Below are 20,765 nucleotides of genomic sequence, written 5' to 3'. Positions count from 1 at the left end.
TTCCTAGGTAGATGTTCAGTGCTATAAATTTCTCCTTGAGGTGTTGTTTTGCTAAGGCCTTGCATACGAGAATCCTTTCCTTCCTGTCATCCACACAGAGCCTTGGCATTATCCTCACTTTTTGTCTACATTCATGCAGAATTTCAGGTTTTTATTTCTCTTTGCAAGAGAAACGTAATTGTTTCATGAACCTCTTAAGCTTTAAGAAAGGAAAAACGTCAAGAGACCTCATTTCCATTCTTCTGCCTTCCATCAGTGTAAACATTGTTTTCCTCTGGTCTCTTTTATAAGGGAGAAGATGTCAACCGGACACTGGAAGGGGGAAGGAAGCCTCTTCACTATGCAGCAGATTGTGGACAGCTCGAAATCCTGGAATTCCTGCTGCTGAAAGGAGCAGATATTAATGTATGTAGAGAAAATATATTAATACATAGTGACATGAATAATGTATGTTATTCTAGAAAAACTTGTATAATTTGGGTAGTTGTTTCCTATAGATACTTGAAGTTACTTGTATAAAAGTCCAAAATTACACCAAATTTCCTGTAACTTAGAAATACATAGTTGGGATTTTAAAAAATAAAACAAACTTGACATTTTAAAGATGATAAGCTAAGGGTTACATATCTCCCCATGGCTGCTGCTTTTCGAGTTCTGCAGTTTGGAGTGTTGCTAGGGCGTAGCTTTGTACAGCTAAAGGAGTATGCTAGCAGATACTGTCAGGTAAATGAGCCTAGGACTCCTCAAAGTTGTAGGCTACATCTGAACTGCACTTAGAACAGTGGTCATGTGTGAACAAACATCTCCTGACTCCGGCCTTTTGTAACTCATGCGTTTCAGAGTTTTAGAAGATTGTTTTAAGTGACCATAACAGCAGGATAGATGAGCTTTCACATTTCCGGAAATACCATGTCACCTGGCCCAACTGTGGCAGTCTTCCTTTACCTTCTCATCAGCTGTGTCCTACCCCTCCTTCCCTTCCTGTGCCACATGGCATTTCTACAATAGTGTAAAACTTAGGCTCAGAGGGGCTGAATTACAAGTCACAAAATAAGTGGCAGATCCAGGGTTTGAGCTGGGGTCAGAGACCTGCTCCCTCTACTGCACTGGCTCCCAGAGCTCTTTGGTAATAACTCTCCAATCTCTCTGAGGAGAGATTCTATATACTGTACAAAAAGGCAGATAGTATTCATTGGTTTTGAAATATTCTCAGAAACTCCCTAATTATATCTAAAAATAGGAAAGAAACATGGCTAAGTTTGTTGTTCATTATTCCACAGGCTCCAGATAAACACCACATTACCCCACTTCTGTCTGCTGTGTATGAGGGCCATGTTTCCTGTGTGAAGTTGCTTCTGTCAAAGGTGAGGCCAATGCTCATTATTCCTGCTGTGTTTCCCATTACTGTATAACTAAATATTTAATTATGAATTTATATAAATCTTGCATGGCTGCAGGGACAGAAAACTAGAGGCAGTATCCAAAATCGAGCCCTAGAACAGTATTACTCAAAATAGCTGGTCCACAGACTAGCCATTTCATGATGGATCAGGAGCTTGAGCTGGTCTCTTTCATCAAGAAAATCTTGTTTTAGAAAAATAAATAAATGTTAGCTGAAGGAAGCACTATATGTAGTAAAGTAGAAAACGTCACAGCTGAGAAACAGTCTGCAACATGGCACCAGGCCACAGGCACACTCTGAGAGTAGCACTGGCTTGAAAATTGGAAGCTCTGTTTTTTAATAGTCCACACTGAGCAAGATTAGTAGATATTTTACTGTAACTAATGGCTAAGTCAGCTGGTTTCTTAATGTGGTTGAAATAGTGGTAAATTTGAAGTTTCCCAATGTTTTTTGTCCTTGCTGTTATATATAAACTCTTAGATGGAATTCAGAATCTAGCCTCGGGAGTCAACAAGTTACAGTAGTAGCAACCACTCTGGCTACGTTAGATATTGGAAGGCGAGAAATCTTCATACAATATGGGACTAGTATTAATCCTAACATTGCCATTTCATGACCATTCTATAGAGAGTGCTATTTATAATATTTTCATTTGAGATCTTACAGTAAGGCCTGATAAAACAAGCACCGAAGAATATAAATTAGCTGGATGTGGTGGCACACGCCTGTAATCCCAGCACTTGGGATGCTGAGGGAGGAGGATCAAAACTTCAGGTCTCACCTAAGTAACATAGTTCCTGTCTCAAAATTCCAAAAGAAGAGGGGACACTGGGGATTTAGCTCAGCGTGAAGACCCTGTCCTATGATCAGTCTCCAGTACCACAAAAATAATTAATTAAATGTCAAGTACTTTAACAGAATGCCTGATAAATAGTAAGCACTCAAATAATAGCTTTTATTATAAGTGACTGAAAAGAATTTTATGCTTCATAAGTTGAGCCGCATTAAGGTATGAAGTTGGAAAAGACATAGCACATATATTTTTTTTTCTTTTTCTTTTTTTTGGTACTGGGGATCAAACTCAGGACCTTGTGCTTGCGAGGCAGGCGTGGCGCCACTGCCACTGAGCTAAATCCCTGGCCCAGTAGCACATATCTCTTAACCCTTTATTCACAGTTCTTTAAAGATACAGCTCTAAAGACAGTCCTCTAAAACTAGGGGATTTTCTACTCTACACTGGATGTTTTAAATCTTTATTTGTTGTTGTTGTTTTGTCTTTTGGATATATATATCTGCAGCAGTTTTCAGGTACCACATACCATACTGATAGGACTGATGCAGGTCTCCCAAAGCAAAAATAAATGGCAGTATTATTTTCCGTTTCTAGTGAGTGCAGCAGCTGTGATAGTGTGGACTCAGAGATTTCCAGGAACTCTGTGTCCCTCCCTGACGCCTATGAAAAGATTGCAAAGTACTTTTGAAAACTAACAGATAATTTCATCCCTGGAGAAATGTTTGCTTATTATATCAAAATATTGTTACCACAGGCAACAAATACTGATTTTTTGCATCACAGATGTATATAATTCCACTATTGTGTGAGTTAGGACTCTGTATTGCAAGTACTTAAAACAAGAATTAAACAGTGAAGAGATCATATTGACTCAGAGAACTGAAGAGTTGAGGTACAGCTTGGCCATGAGTTTAGACCACGTGATCAAGCTTTAATTTTTTGACTCTCAGCTCTCATTCTGATTTAATTCCCATGGCCTCAGCCTATCTGCTAGTGAAGTGTATAGTAAAAGAAAGAAATTAATCTACTCAGCCAACAGCTTTGTTCTCTGAAAATAAAAACCTCTGTGGGATCCTGTTAGCTTCAGATTATTTACTAAATGAACTGCCTTGAAGCATGCTGTATCTGGAACTGTACATCAGAATTTTTCTTTGTGATGGCTTTTTCCTCTTAGAAAAGCAAAACGAGGCATGTTATTGTTATGCTAAAAGGGTGGAAACATTGTTCTTAATATTCCTTACTCTCAAAACATGGTGCTTCAGCTTTTAAGCCCTTGTGATTGTAGTTTCCATTGTTACAGAATCTTCCACATTAAAGAACTCCTGAAAGTCCAGTTTGACTTGCATGTACATTAAGCCCTAACATGTTAGCCTTTAGTATGTACTGTTGCTAAACTATTGAGTTGTCTAACTAAGGAATTTTCTTTTACTTGTACTCATATCGTTCTTTTATTTGGTTCTGAGAGCCTTGTTTTTGTTGCCAAATAAATGACATTCAGAGAAGACTGTTGATGGCAGATTGGTTATAGCCAGATAGAGTTGTTGCTTTATATGAAAGGATTTTTGTTTTAACTTTTGAAAACAGTATAGAAAATTTTAATTCTGGTTTCAAAATTAATTACTTTGATCTTATCGCATGGTCTTTAATTTTTTTCAAAATCTATTGTGCTCTTTTAAAAATCATTAATTGCTAAAATAGGACTATTAGATGCACCTTTTAAAGGTTATAATCAGTATTTGTATTGAGTCTAGTTCTGCCTTTGAAAACATAGAATCCTATGGATTCCAAAATCATTGACATTTCAAATATGTAATTAGCATAGGAAATAAGGAATAATAAATTCCAATTTAGAAATGCAATATGATCACAGCTAATGGGAGTGTTATGACTTGTGTCTAGATGCCCCTTCAAGCCTCATGCAGTCATAGGGGTGCTTTTCAGAGGTGGCTGGATGTAAAGTGTGTGGTGCTAAGATCAAGACTATGTGATTACTAAACCAGTTCACTGATAGGTTTGGCATAGTTCTGGCTAGGATTAAGAGTGTGAGTGCTACGCCCACCCTAGGGCAGGTATCCTTCATAGAAGATAAGGGACAGAAAGATGGCTGATGTTCTCACCTTTCTGCTTACCAAGGACTATTTCTCCTCTGCATTGCTCCTCTGCCAGGCTACCCTGCTGTGGAGCCAGCCAAGTGTGGACTGAAACTTCCACATACTATAAGCCAAATAAACCTTTCCTTCTTTAACTTTGGATGTCAGGTATTTTGTCTCAACAACAAGAAAAGTAACTAAGATGGGGATCACAAAATATTGCTAGAATATTTGGAATCAGAGTATCTGTGATATATCACTTTTAATTGACTGTGAGGTCAAACACGTAAGTATTATTATCTCCATTTTTATGGATAAGAAAACTATTTGTCTCTGGGAAATTTACCTGCCTGCAAGTCAGATAGAATACAGTGGAATCAAGATTTGTTGCAAGATGTATGATTTAACACCTATGTTCTTTCTTCAACTTGAGATTGGCTTTCTGAATTAGCCAGGGCAGTTATGAGAAATGGAACCTGTCAATATCTGCAGGCAAAAGGAACACACAGCCTGATTAATTGTTGAACTGATAAATTAGAAACATGCAGACAACAAATGTAGGGCTCCTACTTGAAGATTGAAGTCTGAGCACATGCCATGCTATCCCTTTTTTTGCCCCCAGTGACAGAAGAGATGTTTTCAGTGAATGAAGTAGTATTTGCTTTGAACCATGAGAAGTATTTCATTAGACAAGAAACTGTAATGAATCCTTAAAAGACAGAAAGCAGGCAGGGTAGGGTCAAAGAAGAAAACATTTCCAAATGTGGTAGGAGCTGATCCTAGGCAGCTCAAAGCTAACTGATACCCAGTACCACTGAGCAGTGGATGGAATGATAAGTTGCATGTGCCTCAGGAAGAAGAAAGATGCAAGAATGAGTCATAAATAAGAAATCAATATGTGAATAAAGCTAAAACCAAAGAACTGGTAAATAATAAGATAGAAGAGGGGTGATTAAAGCCCTGATGCTTTCACCCCATCCAGATTGTGAGAGAAACATTACCAAAGCTAGTAAGAGGAGACAAGGGGAAGGACAGAGAGGTGAAACAGGTACAAATGCAAGCTCTAGAATCTTCGTGGGAAACTGAACTATGGCAGAGTAATGCATGTGAAAGAGGTGTCCATGGTAGAGAAATGGCAGCAAACAGTGCAGCGCTCTATAAAGGTCAGGCCCAGCACTCTTGAGCCCATTTTTATCAAAGTGAGAACAGTCAGAAGTGTGATCGTGTGTCATTTAGAATTGTAATTATCTCAGTTGATTAAGGTTATTTTTTTCCCTAGAAATCTTAACCAGGAATTTTTTGGTATAAAATGTTGCCTTAGTCACTTTTCCATTGCTGGAACAAAATACCCAACACTCAAGACTTGAAGAAGGGAGAGGTTTATTTTGGCTCCTTGTTTTTAGAGGATTCAGTCCATAGTAGGCCAGCTCCCAGACAGAAAGGGCATGGTGGAAGAGTCTGGCAGAGGAAAACTGCTCACCTACCGACAGCCAGGAAGCAGAGGAAATGGAGGAGCTGGAGACTAGAATACACCCTTTCAAGTCATGCCCCCAGTGACCCACTCTTTTTACATTTTAGGAGGACATTTTAGATCTAAGCAAGGGTAGTACAAAAAAATCCTGTAGTTCAGAAGCAGTCAGATTTTCCTTAAAGGATCATCTATGCCTTTGCAGACCATAGTCACTCTCATAACTTTGCCACCAGTGGTACACTGGTGCCTGGGCATGGCTTCATTCCAGTAAAGCTTCATTCATACACAAGGGTCTGGACCACAGTTTGCCAGCCAACTCCTGCTGTAGCTCATAGTTTGGAATTTGTGGTATACATCACTTTAAAACCCTAGCCCCTCAGTAGTAGATGATTGTTCCTCAGTGCTACAAGTTGAGTGTATCATTCTGGATGTTATTAGACTATCCTAGCACTTAGTTGTCAGAAAATTTCATTAACATAGCCAAAGAAGAGCTTATAGGACAATAATCTGAGATTTTCATTGTTCATTACTAAACTGCTCTCATCAAAATCTTAAATATGTACCTGAATAATAATAATGCTTGAACACATTATTTAGAAGAGGGTTAATCATGAAATGCTATTCTCAAACAATCGTATCATTAGCTGATGGGTTTTCCTAAGTTCTAATTTTCGTTGACTTCAAGTTGCATATAATTGGAAATCTTCGTCTGCTTTCGTAGACACAGTTCTCTATGAAATACAGTAGTTGCCTATAGCATCAGTATGCTATTGTTAGACATTTACAATGCTAGTATTTATTATATATTAAATTTTCTATACTGTTAACACTAAAATTCCTTATAATTTGTATAATAATAAAGATTTTTCAGAAGTTCAGTATCCTTACTCTTTAATCCTTAAGGAAAACCATTTCTGAATAATTACTACAGGATAGTGTGGAGAAATACCCTAAATATGTACCTCTATTGTCAGTCATTTTAAAATGCTACATTTGTTATAACTTAGAATTTAGACAGATAGGCTTTCAGTTATCCATCCTGTGTCTGTTCACACTCCATTCCTTATACAGTGTTAAAAGTGACCTTTCGGGGGCCGGGGATTTAGCTCAGTGTTTCCACCACCGCCACCTGCCTCACAAGCACAAGGAACTGAGTTCGATCCCAGGTACCAAAAGAAAAAAAAAAAAAAAAAAAAAAGTGACCTTTCAGCCTTCCGGTGGGGTTAGGGATTTAAAAAATAAACTCCTATCCCAGCAAGAGGGAATCAAAATACCATGAATTGAAATTTCAGTGGAAGTTTTAAAACATAATAACTGTTTTACTCTTACGTTACTAAAATAAACTGATGGCACACTTTATTTGTTATTGTAAACCATCATTTTGCTACTACTGATTTTTAGTGTACTAAGCTATATCTGAGAGGGAGAAGTCCAGGAAAAACTTTTGTTTTCCTTTATTTCTGCGCCTCATACTTTGTCAAATTTATCTCCTTAGGAAGTCTAACCTTACAACAAGGAAAAAAATGTATAACCGTGATTATTATGCAACACTACTTTTAGGGACTCACGTGTTTCAGATCACTTGTAACTTAACTGTTCATTTATTGAGATACAGAAAGAGAAATTATCTGTTAATATTGATGTTTAATGAACATGTTTTGGTTTTTAATGAAACAGCCATTTAAAACTTGTCTCTCTCTTAAGTACTAAAACATCTAAAACTTAGGCTATTCCACCTCATAAGTAAATGCAGCAGTTCACTATTGAGTGTCCTTGGAAAGGAGTAATTTGAAGACTCATTTATGCTTTACCCCATCCTTATATTTTCATGATGGGTTTTTCTCTGAAACTTCAAAATGATCTTATCTTTGCTAAAATATGATTGTAGCAGAGATGTTAAAATTGTATTCTCACAAAGAGTACCATAAGGACAAAACCATAGCCATTATATCTGCTACTGAAAATGAACTATAGTCAGTTTCCAAATAAGAAATAAAAAGAAATGTAAAATGTATCTCATTGCTCATACATGTGGGTTTCATTTGTTAGTTTTTATTAATTGAAGTGCTTACTTGGCAAACTTTGGAAATACTTGCCTCTTAAAAAGTTAATTGAAGCCCTGTGTGGTGATACATACCTTTAATCCCAGCCTCTAGGAGGCTGAGGCAGGAAGATTGTAAATTTGTGTCCAACCTGGGCAACTTAGTAACTTAGCAAGACCCTGTCTCAAAATTTTAAAATGAATTTTTTAAAAAATTAGGGTTAGAGATGTAGCTTAGTGAACTTAATTCAGCTTGGTAGAATTGGGTTCTTTTTAAAGTGAAAGAGAGGAGATGGCGACACAGTGCTTAGCTCATGAGGTACAGGGAAGCCTGCAACTGATGCTGTAGTGTGTGTCATTCCCACTTTGTCAGTCACGTAGTGTGAAGTCAGAACATTGCAGGTGGAACATCGTGGGGTGAAGACATGTAGACCTCATCCTATAATTTAATAACCCGTGGATCACTGACCTCTGAACTCGAAGAGGATTATTCTGAGGATCAAAAAAGATATAGTAATCACTCCACCCCTGTATTTTTGATATTGTACTAGCCACTGTGATAGATTTTCATATGAACTCCTTTCCTCTGCCCCAGCTAAATTATGCCTGAGGGCAGAGGTCAGCAAGCACTTTCTGTGAACAGGCAAATAGTACATTGCTCAGACTTTTCGTGCCATATGTTCTCTTCACACCTACTCATCTCTGTACCCCTACCACAGCCAGTAGAATTTTATTTAGCAAAACTACATCTGGCACTTAATAGAGAACAGTAAATATTTGTTGAATGGACTTCTTAATTGAGTGTCTTTGAAAAATGTTCTCTAGCTTCAAAGTGCTCAGCAAATGAGATGATAAATCATGTACCATCTTACAAAGTTCCTATAGAAAGCATAGATAAGTTGCAGGTATCTAAAGCTAATAAATTCTAAAATCAGGGTCTTGTCCTAACATTTTGGGACAAAAGCCACAGGTGTTTTGAGATAACAATATCATGGAACACAGGATTTACAGTCAGTCGGTTTCTACAGTTTACTGACTGAGAGCAAGTTTCCTTATCTCTGAACTTAAGCTCTGTCTCTAAAATAGAATTAACAATGCCTCCTTCATGGGACTACTGTTAAAAAAATATATATATATTATGAGCCTATAGCAGTGATGGTGAACCTTTTAGAGCTTTCAATAATACAGACAGCCCTCCGTAGTACAGGTGCCATGGGTTCACCACCACTGGCCTATACTATCATGCTTACAATCAAAACCACTGCAGGGATGTAGCATTCAGTGTGTTTCATATTAAATACTGTGGAGTATCAAGAAACTCTTTCCTGTGTCTCCTGTATCAGTGTGTAAATTACTCTATAATTAAATGTGCTGTGAAATCCTGTACCAATAAATAAAATTTTGCAACATGTATGAGATATTTGAAGTTTTTTCAGTGTCAGTAAATACCGTATTATTTTTAGTAGTCTCCCAGACTTAAGTTTAGTGTAATATTGGTATAATATTAAGGTATGTCTGTGAACAGTTGGAAGTTCCTAGATTCTGGGCATGGAATTGCATGCATCATGGAATTAGAAAGAGACCTCTGAACTCTGCAGTGGAGTTCTTTATGAACACAACACAATTTCTCAGGACTGTTTGAAATAACATAAATTGATTCAAAATATTTTTGGAATATTCTGTCTACTGTCCTGATAAATTTAAATAGAACAGTAAAAAAAGGCACTTTTTCCTTTTTATTTGGATGCAGGGGTTCAATAAGTAAGACTTCTGTTACTAAATAAATATTTATACTGTAACCCAGATGTGAACTTTTTTTCACTCCTTTAACAAATATTTGTTGAGCACTGATGAAAACCAGGCATTATATAGGTGTTAAAAGTTAGAGATGAGCTGGGCATGGTGGCTCATGCCTGTAATAACCATCTCTTGGAAGGCTGAAGCAGGAAGATCACAAGTTCCAGGCCACCCATGACTACATAGTAAGCTCAAGGCCAGTCTGAACTGCATAGTGAGACTCTGTCTCAAAAAACAAAACAAAAGTTACAGAGTTGACTATAACAAGGACCCTGCCCTCATGGAGCTTGGCCTAAATTGGGGAAGACAAGTGTATACTTGGGTATTAACAATACTAGGGTGGGGGAAAGGGGTAAAAACATCTTTGTAAGAATAAAAACATTTTTTAACTATTTTAGGTAGAAAAAAATTTAAGGGTATTACATAACTTGTCTTACACAGAATAAACAGTGCATGGTTAACATAATTATAAACCATGTTAAAGCTGTCAGAATGAAAATCCTTATCTAAGCAGGAAGGTGGCTCATCACAGGGAGTCTGAAAGTGTACAGTCCAGGGCTGAGTGACAGTTGCACCGTGCATGTCATTATATCACCTTTGCTTCCCCTGCATCCACAAGACAGCTAGTGGGTCTCAGGCACTGGGCCTGTGTTTGGGAAGGAAAGAAGGGAAAGAGCTAAGGACTTTCCCCTCCCAGGGCTTCATTAGAAGATGAAAGCCCTCCAGGGGTGGCTATGGGTTTGAGGGATGGCCACCTCTGGCTTTAAGGAAGTTGGGAGGAAGGGGTTTGCATTAGAGGTTGAATGTGCCCAGCTGCAGGGTCCACCTCATGTGGACATACACAGGCAGGAAGTGCCAAAACTTCACAGAGAATGTGACAGTTAAGACTTAAATGGCTGCTTAAAGAAAAAGAAGAAAGAATTGTTCTGTTCTTTTACATTTTTCAAAGTCAAATAAAAGGAAATACGCTTCATTTAAAGAGTGGAACTATATGGGTGAGCAAGATAAGTCTTTTGCCCTTGGAGACCATATTTTTCTAGAGAAGACAAAATAGGCAAGTACTGTACCTAAACAAATGTGATTTCAGGTAGCAACAAGACAGCGTGGGGTGGGGGATAGATAACACCTTGTTAAAAGACATCTAAACTATTGTGGATAGAAAATTTCTTAAGGGTGTTACACATACTTCTCTGAAGCAGAATAAATAAGGCATGGTTAAACCTTTCCTGGTGTCTCTCCCAGCATCGGGGTCATCACTGACGGATCATCACTAAGTTTTGGCAGTATTTCCATCACCAACTCTCTCTTGCTCCAGTCATGCCAGGCTTTTGCCGGATGTTACTGTTTTTAGCGCCACCGTCTGCATAGGTCTTATCTGCTGGTTTCTGTTGTTTCTGATTTTGTGGACTGAGGAAATCCCTGTCTGAATTGCAGATACCTGTCTGGGAACCCCAGCAAGATTCTGTGGAGTAATGAAGAGCTTGTACACTTCTGAAAAATTTTAGATTTACTTTGTAGTTCAAGTCAACATGAAGTTGCTGGAATCCTGACTTGATTGAGTTATGTCATAAAATGTTAAACTGGAAACTTCTCACACAGGTTCCGTGAATTGGCTTCAATTGTTTTAGTCTTAATCTTTTCAGACACTTGCTTTGTCTTTGGTGCTAAATGGCCTTCTCTCCAAAAGTGAATTGACTGTTCCAAACCATGGTTGCTAAAAACATTTTTCCTGAATTGGTCATATTCTAAGGTTGTAAGACAGCCTTATACAAAAAGGTCCACTAAGACTGTTTGTGTGTGTATGTGTGATTGTGTGTGTGTGTAGATTGATCCAAATATATATACATATCAAAATCCTAGGGTTTTTTACTGAATTTATAAATTTTGCATTGAAACAAAGCTCATAAACTGACAGCTGATCAGTACAGCTGTAATTAGCCTCTTCACTACAAAAGCCCTTCATAGAGATAACATCAAATTATCAGTACAAGTTTATTCTATTCTTAAAATATTAGTAATCCTGTTTCCTTGGCTCATTTTTGCATGTTAAGAACTGATGGTATAAGATGGAGTTAGGCTGTCTGAGGAAAGTAAAGGTACCAAGCAGGTTAGGATATATACTTGTTGTTTCTTGGCTCTGTATCTTATCTTTCCAGCTAGATTGTAAACTATTCATGAGCAGAGAGATAGCAAGACTTGAAATTTCTTTAACATTTCCTATATTCTGCTATATACTGTCAAATAAGGTTTGATTATCTCAAAGTGTAACTTTTACCAAGCAGTAAATTATTTGTAGTTCATTACTTCCTAGAATAATAACGAGGTTATCTATTTGGGCCACTTTAACTTAACACTAGCAACTTTTCTTTCTCCAGAAAAATTTATCACCTCAGTTATACTTTAAACACAGACAAATGAAGGGACTTCATTGTTGGAATACCTTAAAATAAATGCGTATTTTATATAGTATGCTAATGAACACCCTGTTCACAGTGGACATGCCTTGTTGTTCTACTCATAGTACTTATTTCTTCAGTGAATATTAATGTAATTGTTTATTGTGTATGTTTAGTTCCTTATGTGTGTTTAGTCCCTGTGTATATCAGGGACTTTAATAAATATCTGTTGGTTGTCTGTTTCTGGCCCTTTGCAAGGCCTTGGAAACATATACACCAATAAGCTTGGTTTCTACCATCAACACATTTACTCTAGGAAAGGGAAACAAGTATGTAAAGAGCAAACACCTCCAAACATTGTAGTTGCTGGGACAGGAATTACTTGTAATCTCTTTCATAAGGACCTGAAGAAAGGAGAGGTCAGTGGTGGTTTGGAGTCAAGGGGGGGATATAGTGTGTGTGTTATGACAATTTGAGTTGCAACAGATGTAAATTCATGAAGCAGTTGATATTCTGCCGCAAAGCTTGGTGTCTTAAGAGTGAAAGGGATTTGGGGTACCATTCCATACAGAAACAACAATGAGAAGTCACGAGGCAAGAGAAGGGGGTACAGTAGATTTCAGAGGGAAGCTGCAATGTAGAGTAGAAAGGATTTCACAAGAAATACAACCTAGAGAGGTAGATGGTGAACAGATCCTGCCTCTTCTGCATGTGTTGTCTTCTTTCTCCCTTGTGAAGGTGCCATGAAAGGCTTTTAGGAAAGTGAGCAGGATGGTTACCCAAGCGATGTGTGCAGTCTAAATTGCACGTTGTGAGAAGTAAAAACAGGAAACTGTTGCATCAGATTGTTTACGTGAAGGTCCTGAGCTAAGAAAGTAATAGTAGCCATTGGAAAGCAAGAACAGATGAGGAATGTTAAGAGGATATGGTCTGAAAACTTGGAGACTGACAGTGTGGAAAGAGCAGAACTGTTATTGCACCTCATTTCCCAGAAGATAGGTGTATTCTTCCTCTTGATAGAGACTACTAAAAGAGGAGCAGTTTGTAGGGAAAGGATATTCATGTTAGGAAAAGTTGAATTTGAGGTATTTGTGGAAGTTAAAATAAATCTCAAATACACACAATTAGGGGCTTAAAATTCAAGATAGTCAAGATGGAGATGAATGTTGGATATGGCTGAAAATACTAATGAGCACATCATGAAGATTTCCAAATAGAACTTTGGAGAATAGCAATTATAGGATACCCAGAGAGAAAGGAAAGGGGGCAGAGAGCGTAGAGGGAGTTGGTTCAGGAGGAAGGAGAGGTAGTCTAGACAGACAGGAGAAGGTGGAGATAGGGTCTTGCACGTGAGGGCTACAGTGGGTTGGGAGTGATTCATCACTGTCCAGATACCACAGATTTTGATTGAACTTGTCATTTAGAAGACATTAATAACGCACACCAGCATATTTGCAGAACAATATAGGTCAGGTTGCAAAATGCCATGGCAGTTTTTAGGAAGAGAATCCCAGGTTTTAATTACACATATGGCAACCTAGCTAGTCTTCATATCTCAGCTTCCTTTGCAATAAATGTGGCTGTTGATCTTAAATTTGGGCTAGTGGTATATGTGTGCCACTTGTGACTCATCACCTAAAATAGCCCAGTTACTGTAGACTCCTTTCTCTGGCAGACTGGATGCAGGTATAGAGCAGATACAGAGCCACCTTCCTCCATAGGGACATGGACAGCACTAGTGGGCAACAGAACAGACAAAAACTGGATCCTTAAATGCCCTTACGGGACAGACCTACCATAAAACCGTTCGGTATAGTTAGCACCAGGCTGAGTCTAGTCAGTTGTGTCCTAAGTTCTCTTAGTTATACCAGTTTACCCTCACAGTAATGAATGGGTTCAAAAGTTTGTTATTTGTAAATGAATGAACACGATTCAGGAAAACTCAAGCCTCTACCCAGATTCTGTCAATAGTGAGAGCTCTGCAAGGATACAGTACTGGAGCAACAGAGAGAAAACTAGTGACAGTAGTCTGTGAGATGTCACAGAAAGCAGCATTCACCTAGAAGTAATTTAAACATTGCTTGTTATGCTCACTATAAGAATTAGTAAACAAAATACACTTTTATAGACCAGACTAGAAATGATTCTGAGGAAGGGGTGTTGGTGAGCTAAAGCCTGTTCTATGAGCAGAAAGTCAGCGATAAAATTTAAAACTGAACTCCGTAGCATGATTATGGAAATAACTACACAGATAATCACTAAAACTAAAAATGAGTAATTAAAAATGGTTTTCTCAAGGAAGGGATGGGATCAGTTACACTAAGTTCTCTACTACTTTGAGTATCAAAAAGCTTACTTTTCTTCCAATATTCTTATCCATGTTGATAAAACTGGTTCATTATCTCTTGGGAAAACTGACTTGACTTTATTAAATTTATTAAGTATTTTACCATTTTTGATGTCATTATAAATGGAATTGTTTTCTTAATTTCATTTAAAATGGTAACATTAGTTATATGTGGCTTACAGAGTCATGAGTTACATTTTTCTGTGTATTCTGAGTTTTCTGTAGTAAGTGAATATTACACTTGGGGAAAATGATTTTGAATTTTAGAAACATTTTATTAGCTAAATATTTTTGGTTGCAAATAGCAGAAATTGATTCCAACAAGTAGAAAAGGAATATTTGAGATGGTACTAGGCTAGCAACAGACTCACTGAAAATGCTGTAGGACTGGGAAGAGATCAGAGTTGGGTCTCTCCAGGATCCTTCACTGTGATGGTGCCTCAGTGATCAGTACCTCTGATTTCTTGTATGCTCTCTCTTTGGCCTCCAAGTTTCAAAATCTAGGAGAGAGCATCCTGCTTGAGTTAAATAAGTCTTTGACACTTGGCAAGGAAAGTACATGGCCCTTTAATTTATAGTCCTAGACGTAACACATCAGGGAACAAATGATTCCCCAAAATGAAATTAGGATACTGTTATCAAAGAAAGAGAAATAAACTCTGATGGCTAAAAAGCAACACATATTCACCACAGTATGTAACTTTTTATTAATGCAAAATTACAGTTTTAGTAAACAAGTCTTCAAAATGAATTAAGAGTCATTTGTTTCAGTTCAGTGATCCCAGTTACTGTCTCTTAGCCTATCTTCCAGGGGCTGGCCATGTTGACTTTTAACACTTCCGAGAATGCATGTCACATCACCCCTTCCTGGTGTACCCAATCAGCTCACCAAGACTTAGTCCAAGCACTGCCTCATCCAGGAATGCTCACCCTCACACCGTCCCACCCTCCCACCACGTCCTCTTCTAACGTAGCAGTCCCTGGGTGTAGCACTATTTCTGTACTTACCCACTATGCTGTATCGACCTGTCTATCTCCCACACCAGCTGGACTGTGCTCTGTGCCCTGATTTTCTTTGATTCTCCAGCCCCTTATACAGCATGTACACATCACAACATTGAGAAACTATTGAGTGAATGAATGAATTAATGAATGAGTGGATAGATTTTCAGGAGAAAGGGGTGAGGCATTTCATATGGAGCCCATTTGTATAAAGGCATGGTACATGGCATGTTCAGGGACTGCTGAGAAATTCTGAAGGATGAATGCATAGAAAGATTAACAGAAGAGACTGCTAAGTTTGACTACAGTTAGCCCTTAAAGTTAGTCTCCTACACCATGTCTGACAAGTCTGTAGGTCTTAGGAAAATACCAAGTGCGATTTGGCAAGAGCATCAATGTGGTGAATATGCACTGGTTGTGGCTGGGCTAGCAAAGAGAGATGGTCCAGATGTTGTTTCTGGGAGCTAAAATTCGAGGGCCTGATTTGGGAGCAATTAACCCACCTACCTCATAATGGGCACTTTTCTAAACACTGGGCTATGGTGGTGGGTAATACAGACAAGATTCTCACTTCCATGGAGCCTTTGTTCTAGAAAGGGCAAATAGATGAAACAGCATAGAGAAATGGAGGTCCAGGTGCAGTTCCAGAGCTGCAGGGGCCCGTAGCAAATGAAGTGTCTGGGTCAGCACTGTCCAGATTCAGGACAGGACAGTCTGGTGTCTGCACTGTAGATTTCCCCAGTATGTAGAGAAGCCTTCCTACTGCCTACATCCCAGTCATTTACTGTGAGGTTTTCACAAGCAGAATGTGTATTAAAACTGCAGCACTCTACAGAAAATGTTGCAACAAAGAAAAAAATAATGATGTCACAAGAATACTTTCTTCTTTAGCAAAAGTGATGTGCTTGTCTCGTACTGCACATATTTTTAAAGCTTAAGTACATGATAGTGTAAATAAAAGCCTGTCATTGCCTATGTTAAAGACAAGTTGCATTTTGATGCCTAAAAAATAATAAGGCATTTTTAACAACTTAATCTTGAGAACTTTTTTATTGTTTGTTCTTCAGTAACAGAATGGACTGTTAGTGAGCGATGTTTGAATTCTCGATGTGAACATTGGCCTGTGTGACGCAGTCCTCTCTTCATTGTGGGTACACTCAATGATGAAGCCCCCTTCTCGTTCCCAGGGTGCTGATAAAACTGTGAAAGGTCCAGATGGACTGACTGCCCTTGAAGCCACCGATAACCAGGCAATCAAAGCGCTCCTGCAGTGATGGACGGATGGACTGATAACTCGGAAAGAACGACTCCTGTGGCCTCACACTGCTGCCTGTCTGTCTATCACTCTCTATCTGCCAGCTTCTTCAGCTAAATACTTTAAGAGGGGTGAGGGGAGAGAGAAATTCATAAAAATCAGACTACCAGAAAAAAAAATGTTTGGAGGAGAGGAAAACCGTGATCAGGCTCTTAACTAGGATTCCTGATCAAGCCAACCTCTTTTCCATTTCTAATAAAATATACAACATAGACCCAAGAGAGAACAAAGACACTGTACCGGGAACATTTGACCTTTCAGCTCCCTAGCTAATCCATAAATTAGATTGTGTTGAAGGTCTGATTCTATAAAAGGCCAACTCCACTTACTCAGCAGTCCTAACTGTGAGCAGTAGCGGCTGCTGCGAGGTAACTTAGGGTGCTGAGATAAGCAACTCGCTCCAGCCTTCTGCCTTAAGCATGCACTCTCCAGGGGTCTCCTGCTCAGTATGGGCACCGCCTGTGGTTGGTGACCAAATCTTCCCTCATGACTTCAGCTTCCAGTGAAAGTTCAGTTAAGGTGAGGAGGGGCACACTCCTAAATTGCTGGATGACTGAACTTTGGATTTTCTCTCCCCTTTCACATGGATTTAATATCTCTTTAGATAAAACTGACTAGTTTTATTTATGAAATCTTAAAATTTAGAAGTCTAAAGGAGAAATCATTCCAGTATATCTGTATTTTTTTCTCCTCTAGCTTCAGACATTTATATAACATTGAAACACTTTCAGATTCCTGCTGGTATAGTAAAAGGGGTTTAAAAATAGAATCATAGCCATGAGCGTGTTAGTATCATATAGAGAGAGAACAGTTGTTGTAGTACCTACAGATTTCCTTCATTTGCTGTTTGAGTTGATTTCAGTTAAGTTTGGAGAATCAAGGAACATTCTTAGAACACCTCTGTCTGACCCATCTTAATGCTGATTACGTAGTGCACCAAAGCTGTCACTAGGTCAAGATTGACTATTGGAAAAATTGAACCCCATCCGTTCAGAAATAGGCTTGTTACCAGGTTTCCCTGAGTCGTTGGTAGATTTCTGCTGGACATATGCCAACCTACCTGCACAACATAATTTTGTTTCTCTTATAAATCATGCATTGCATAATTTGTGATAACTTTAAAATATATTCTGTGTTCTTAGAGTACAGTGCCCTAAAATGGTCCTTATGACCTGCAGAATTGGGCACATCTCCAGGTGTTTATTTCATGAGCAGTAAAATTAAAACGTATAACCTTAAATTTGATATCTGGCACTTGAAATATTAAGATTTTTTGAATTGTCATCCATATAAGCTTACTAAAAATATTAGAATTTTTCCTTAGCCAAGTCATGCAATAATTGAATGTACCTCAAATTTTTAAAGGGGGAGGGAGGTTGGGGACTTATATTCAGATTGTGGATAATAAAGAACCAATGATTTTTTTAAAGGCAGTGTAGCATTGTAAAGCAGGGTTAAACTAATAAGAGCAGTCAGCCTGACTAGTAAGTTTTATTGATCAGTTGCTAATTGGTTGGTGATGTAAAAGTGAGTGAGCTTGTGTGTGTGTGTGTGTGTGTGTGTGTGTGTGTGTGTGTGGGTTTTTTTCCCCCATGAACCCTTTTTATCCAGTGGCTTTTTCACTTTGAATTAGCCTAACCCTGTAATTTTCCTGTGTCTAAAACCACAATCACAGAATGGTTTAAATACTTTGATATATTTGGCTAACTCTGCTGTCTTAATGCAGCGTATCAGAGCTGGACATCCTGATTGGAAATGGAGGGCACTCTATCAGTCTACAGCTGTCAGCATAGTGCAACAGGATGTTTTTTTATCTTTGTATTCACCTCTTGGCATAATGCTATTTAAAAGGCTTGAATTTTTCCCTTTACACAGTTTTCACGTTTGCTTTCAAAGTGTTCTGTTGTAGTTGGCTGTTGCAGAGAGTGCATTGTCCTTGCATTCCTAAACTTGGTCTGCTTTCAAAGTCATTATGGTACTGAAACCATGTGATTCTTTGTACAGTTTATCCTGATGTTCCTTATAATGCAGTAGAGGCTATTTAGCCTTCCCTCTTCTTTTTCAGTCACTTTGTAAACCCCATAATTATGAAGCAATTGCTTGAGTAAATTACATATACACATACAATAGAATAGACTGGCCAAGATGGTTTGCAATTTCTTTTTTTTTTTTTAACTAGGTTATTTATAATGTACTTCTGAACCACTTGGCAGAGAAATTCAGAACACTTAATGTTTATATTTTGAGTAAAGGAAGCTAAAACCATGTCTGCTTTTTGGTACTACATGCATTAGCAAAAGGTTAGTTTTGTTCTCCACTGAAGTACTATTTAACATCTTAGACAAAATCTTGCATGTTCTGTAGTTTTGTATTAAATCATTGAGTCATTTCTTATGCACTATGACAAGTAAAAACAGGTGGTCTGCCTGTTACAATAGTTGCTAACAAATTCCCCCACAGCTTCAGGCTGGTTTCTGTAGACATGGAGTCAAAGACAGCACCTGAGTGTCCTAAGTAGTTCTGTGCACAGCTCACCCCTCTAAACCCAGCTGGGCATAGAAGTACGTAGTTGGTAGGTGCATTGTGTAGAAGCTGCAAACAAGTAGGCCTTTTATTCATTTTCTTTCCCCAGGTACTGGGTTTTTAATCTATATGTACCTAATTGATTTTTTTCCTAAAACTTGAACTAAGCTGCTGTTTTCTTCCATGTAATATCTTATATTCAATTGTGTATAGAAGAAGCTGATAAGAGTGCCCTCCTACATAAATAAGCAATTGCAGTGTTTTGCATGCAAAATTTTAAAAAATTAAATCGTCCTGATTCTATTTTGTAAATGGAGAAACAATCATACCTTTCTAAGCAGTAATGGAGGAAGACTAGTGCTTTGTGCATTTTTGATATATTTGAGTTCATTTTTTCACAGCGTCATACTTTTGACACAATTGAGTTTCTCATAAGTATCCTAGTTCATGTACATCCGAATGCTAAATAATACTGTGTTTAAGTTTTGTGTTGCAAGAACAAATGGAATAAACTTGAATTGTGCTACAGCTCACCTGTCAGCAGCATTTCTCTTCCTCAGTCACTCCCTCTTCCTTCTCGAGCCTTCTCTGCAGTCATACCACAACCTTGCTTAATTTGAACTTTTAATTAATTCAGAATACTTTACCCCATTTCCAGAAAAAAAAATAAACAGAGAAAATAAAACATTTAATTGAAGTAAGCCATACTAGTCATTGAAAGGTTTTGTTTTGTATCAATCTCCAGGTCCATCTGTTCAGTCCTTTCCTTGCTCACTTAAGTTGCTGGACATTTCTTGGAGGTCTACATCTCCCGAATTCATGACTGCCAGCACTTGTCTTAGAGTGTACTTTTCAAGATGAATGACCACTTTGAACCTTGAAAGCTGGACAAGGTTATAAGTGATGTTAGATTCTATTGTAATCTTGTCAATACCAGAAGACTGTTCTGTTTACTCGTGAATTAGTCCATTAATGATAGAAAAAAACTATATGTAGATGCTAAAACACAGCAAAAGCTATCTTCCAGAACTACCGTGCTATCAGCTGAAATGAAATTGGGTAGCATGTGTGCCAGTGGGTGGGCATATGCACAGAAGATATTTTCAAAGTTCTCAGTTTACTAATTGAGATCTATTAAAGATGTTAAAAACTACTTAAGTATGTTTTAAAGTGAACAGAGCCCTTTTATATAATGATATAGGAACAGAGTAGTGGATGTGGATGGAAGACGCACATCTCAAAAAATGAGCTTAGAAATTCTTTTCTTTTTTTTTTTGGTTTTTGGTACCGGGGATCGAACTCGGGACCTTGCGCTTGCGTGCCAGGCACTGGAACCACTGAGCTAAATCCCCAGCAAGAAATTCTTTTGTGGTTAGAGAATAACTAGCACAAAACCTTCACACAGCATAGTACCCAGACTGCTTGCTGTATGTGTGTTTATAGATACAGAAATAGATTTTTTTTCTTCAAGATCATTGATCCTGGAGATGTGATTGTACCAGCAGCATCACAACCTAGAAACGTGGTAGATGACTAAGTCAAATCCTGGCACTGGGCCCAGGAGTCTGTGTTGTAACAGTCCTCCAGG

The 20,765-nt window shown here is 38.2% G+C and overlaps 1 protein-coding gene across 2 annotated transcripts in view; it reads left to right on the top strand.

The window, feature by feature from the left end:
* Mtpn (myotrophin) overlaps positions 1 to 20,765 on the top strand; it is a 111,821-nt gene that overhangs the window by 16,249 nt on the left and 74,807 nt on the right. Inside the window, exons 2-4 of one of the 2 annotated variants that reach the window (XM_004851235.4) lie at positions 292 to 405; positions 1,281 to 1,364; positions 16,527 to 19,705. In XM_004851235.4, the coding sequence (XP_004851292.1) occupies positions 292 to 405; positions 1,281 to 1,364; positions 16,527 to 16,613 (285 nt within the window). In that variant the 3' untranslated portion in view covers positions 16,614 to 19,705. Of the gene's footprint in view, positions 1 to 291; positions 406 to 1,280; positions 1,365 to 16,526; positions 19,706 to 20,765 lie in introns of those variants that run through there. The other variant, XM_087205898.1, reaches the window with a different exon arrangement.

Source organism: Heterocephalus glaber, unplaced genomic scaffold, assembly GCF_053883595.1.
Source record: "Heterocephalus glaber isolate CG9 unplaced genomic scaffold, H.glaber_assembly_v1.0 deba00000621, whole genome shotgun sequence".
In the NCBI taxonomy this organism is placed as follows: domain Eukaryota; kingdom Metazoa; phylum Chordata; class Mammalia; order Rodentia; family Bathyergidae; genus Heterocephalus; species Heterocephalus glaber.
Note: the sequence above shows the minus strand (reverse complement) of the source record. Positions and strands in the feature narration are given on the sequence as shown.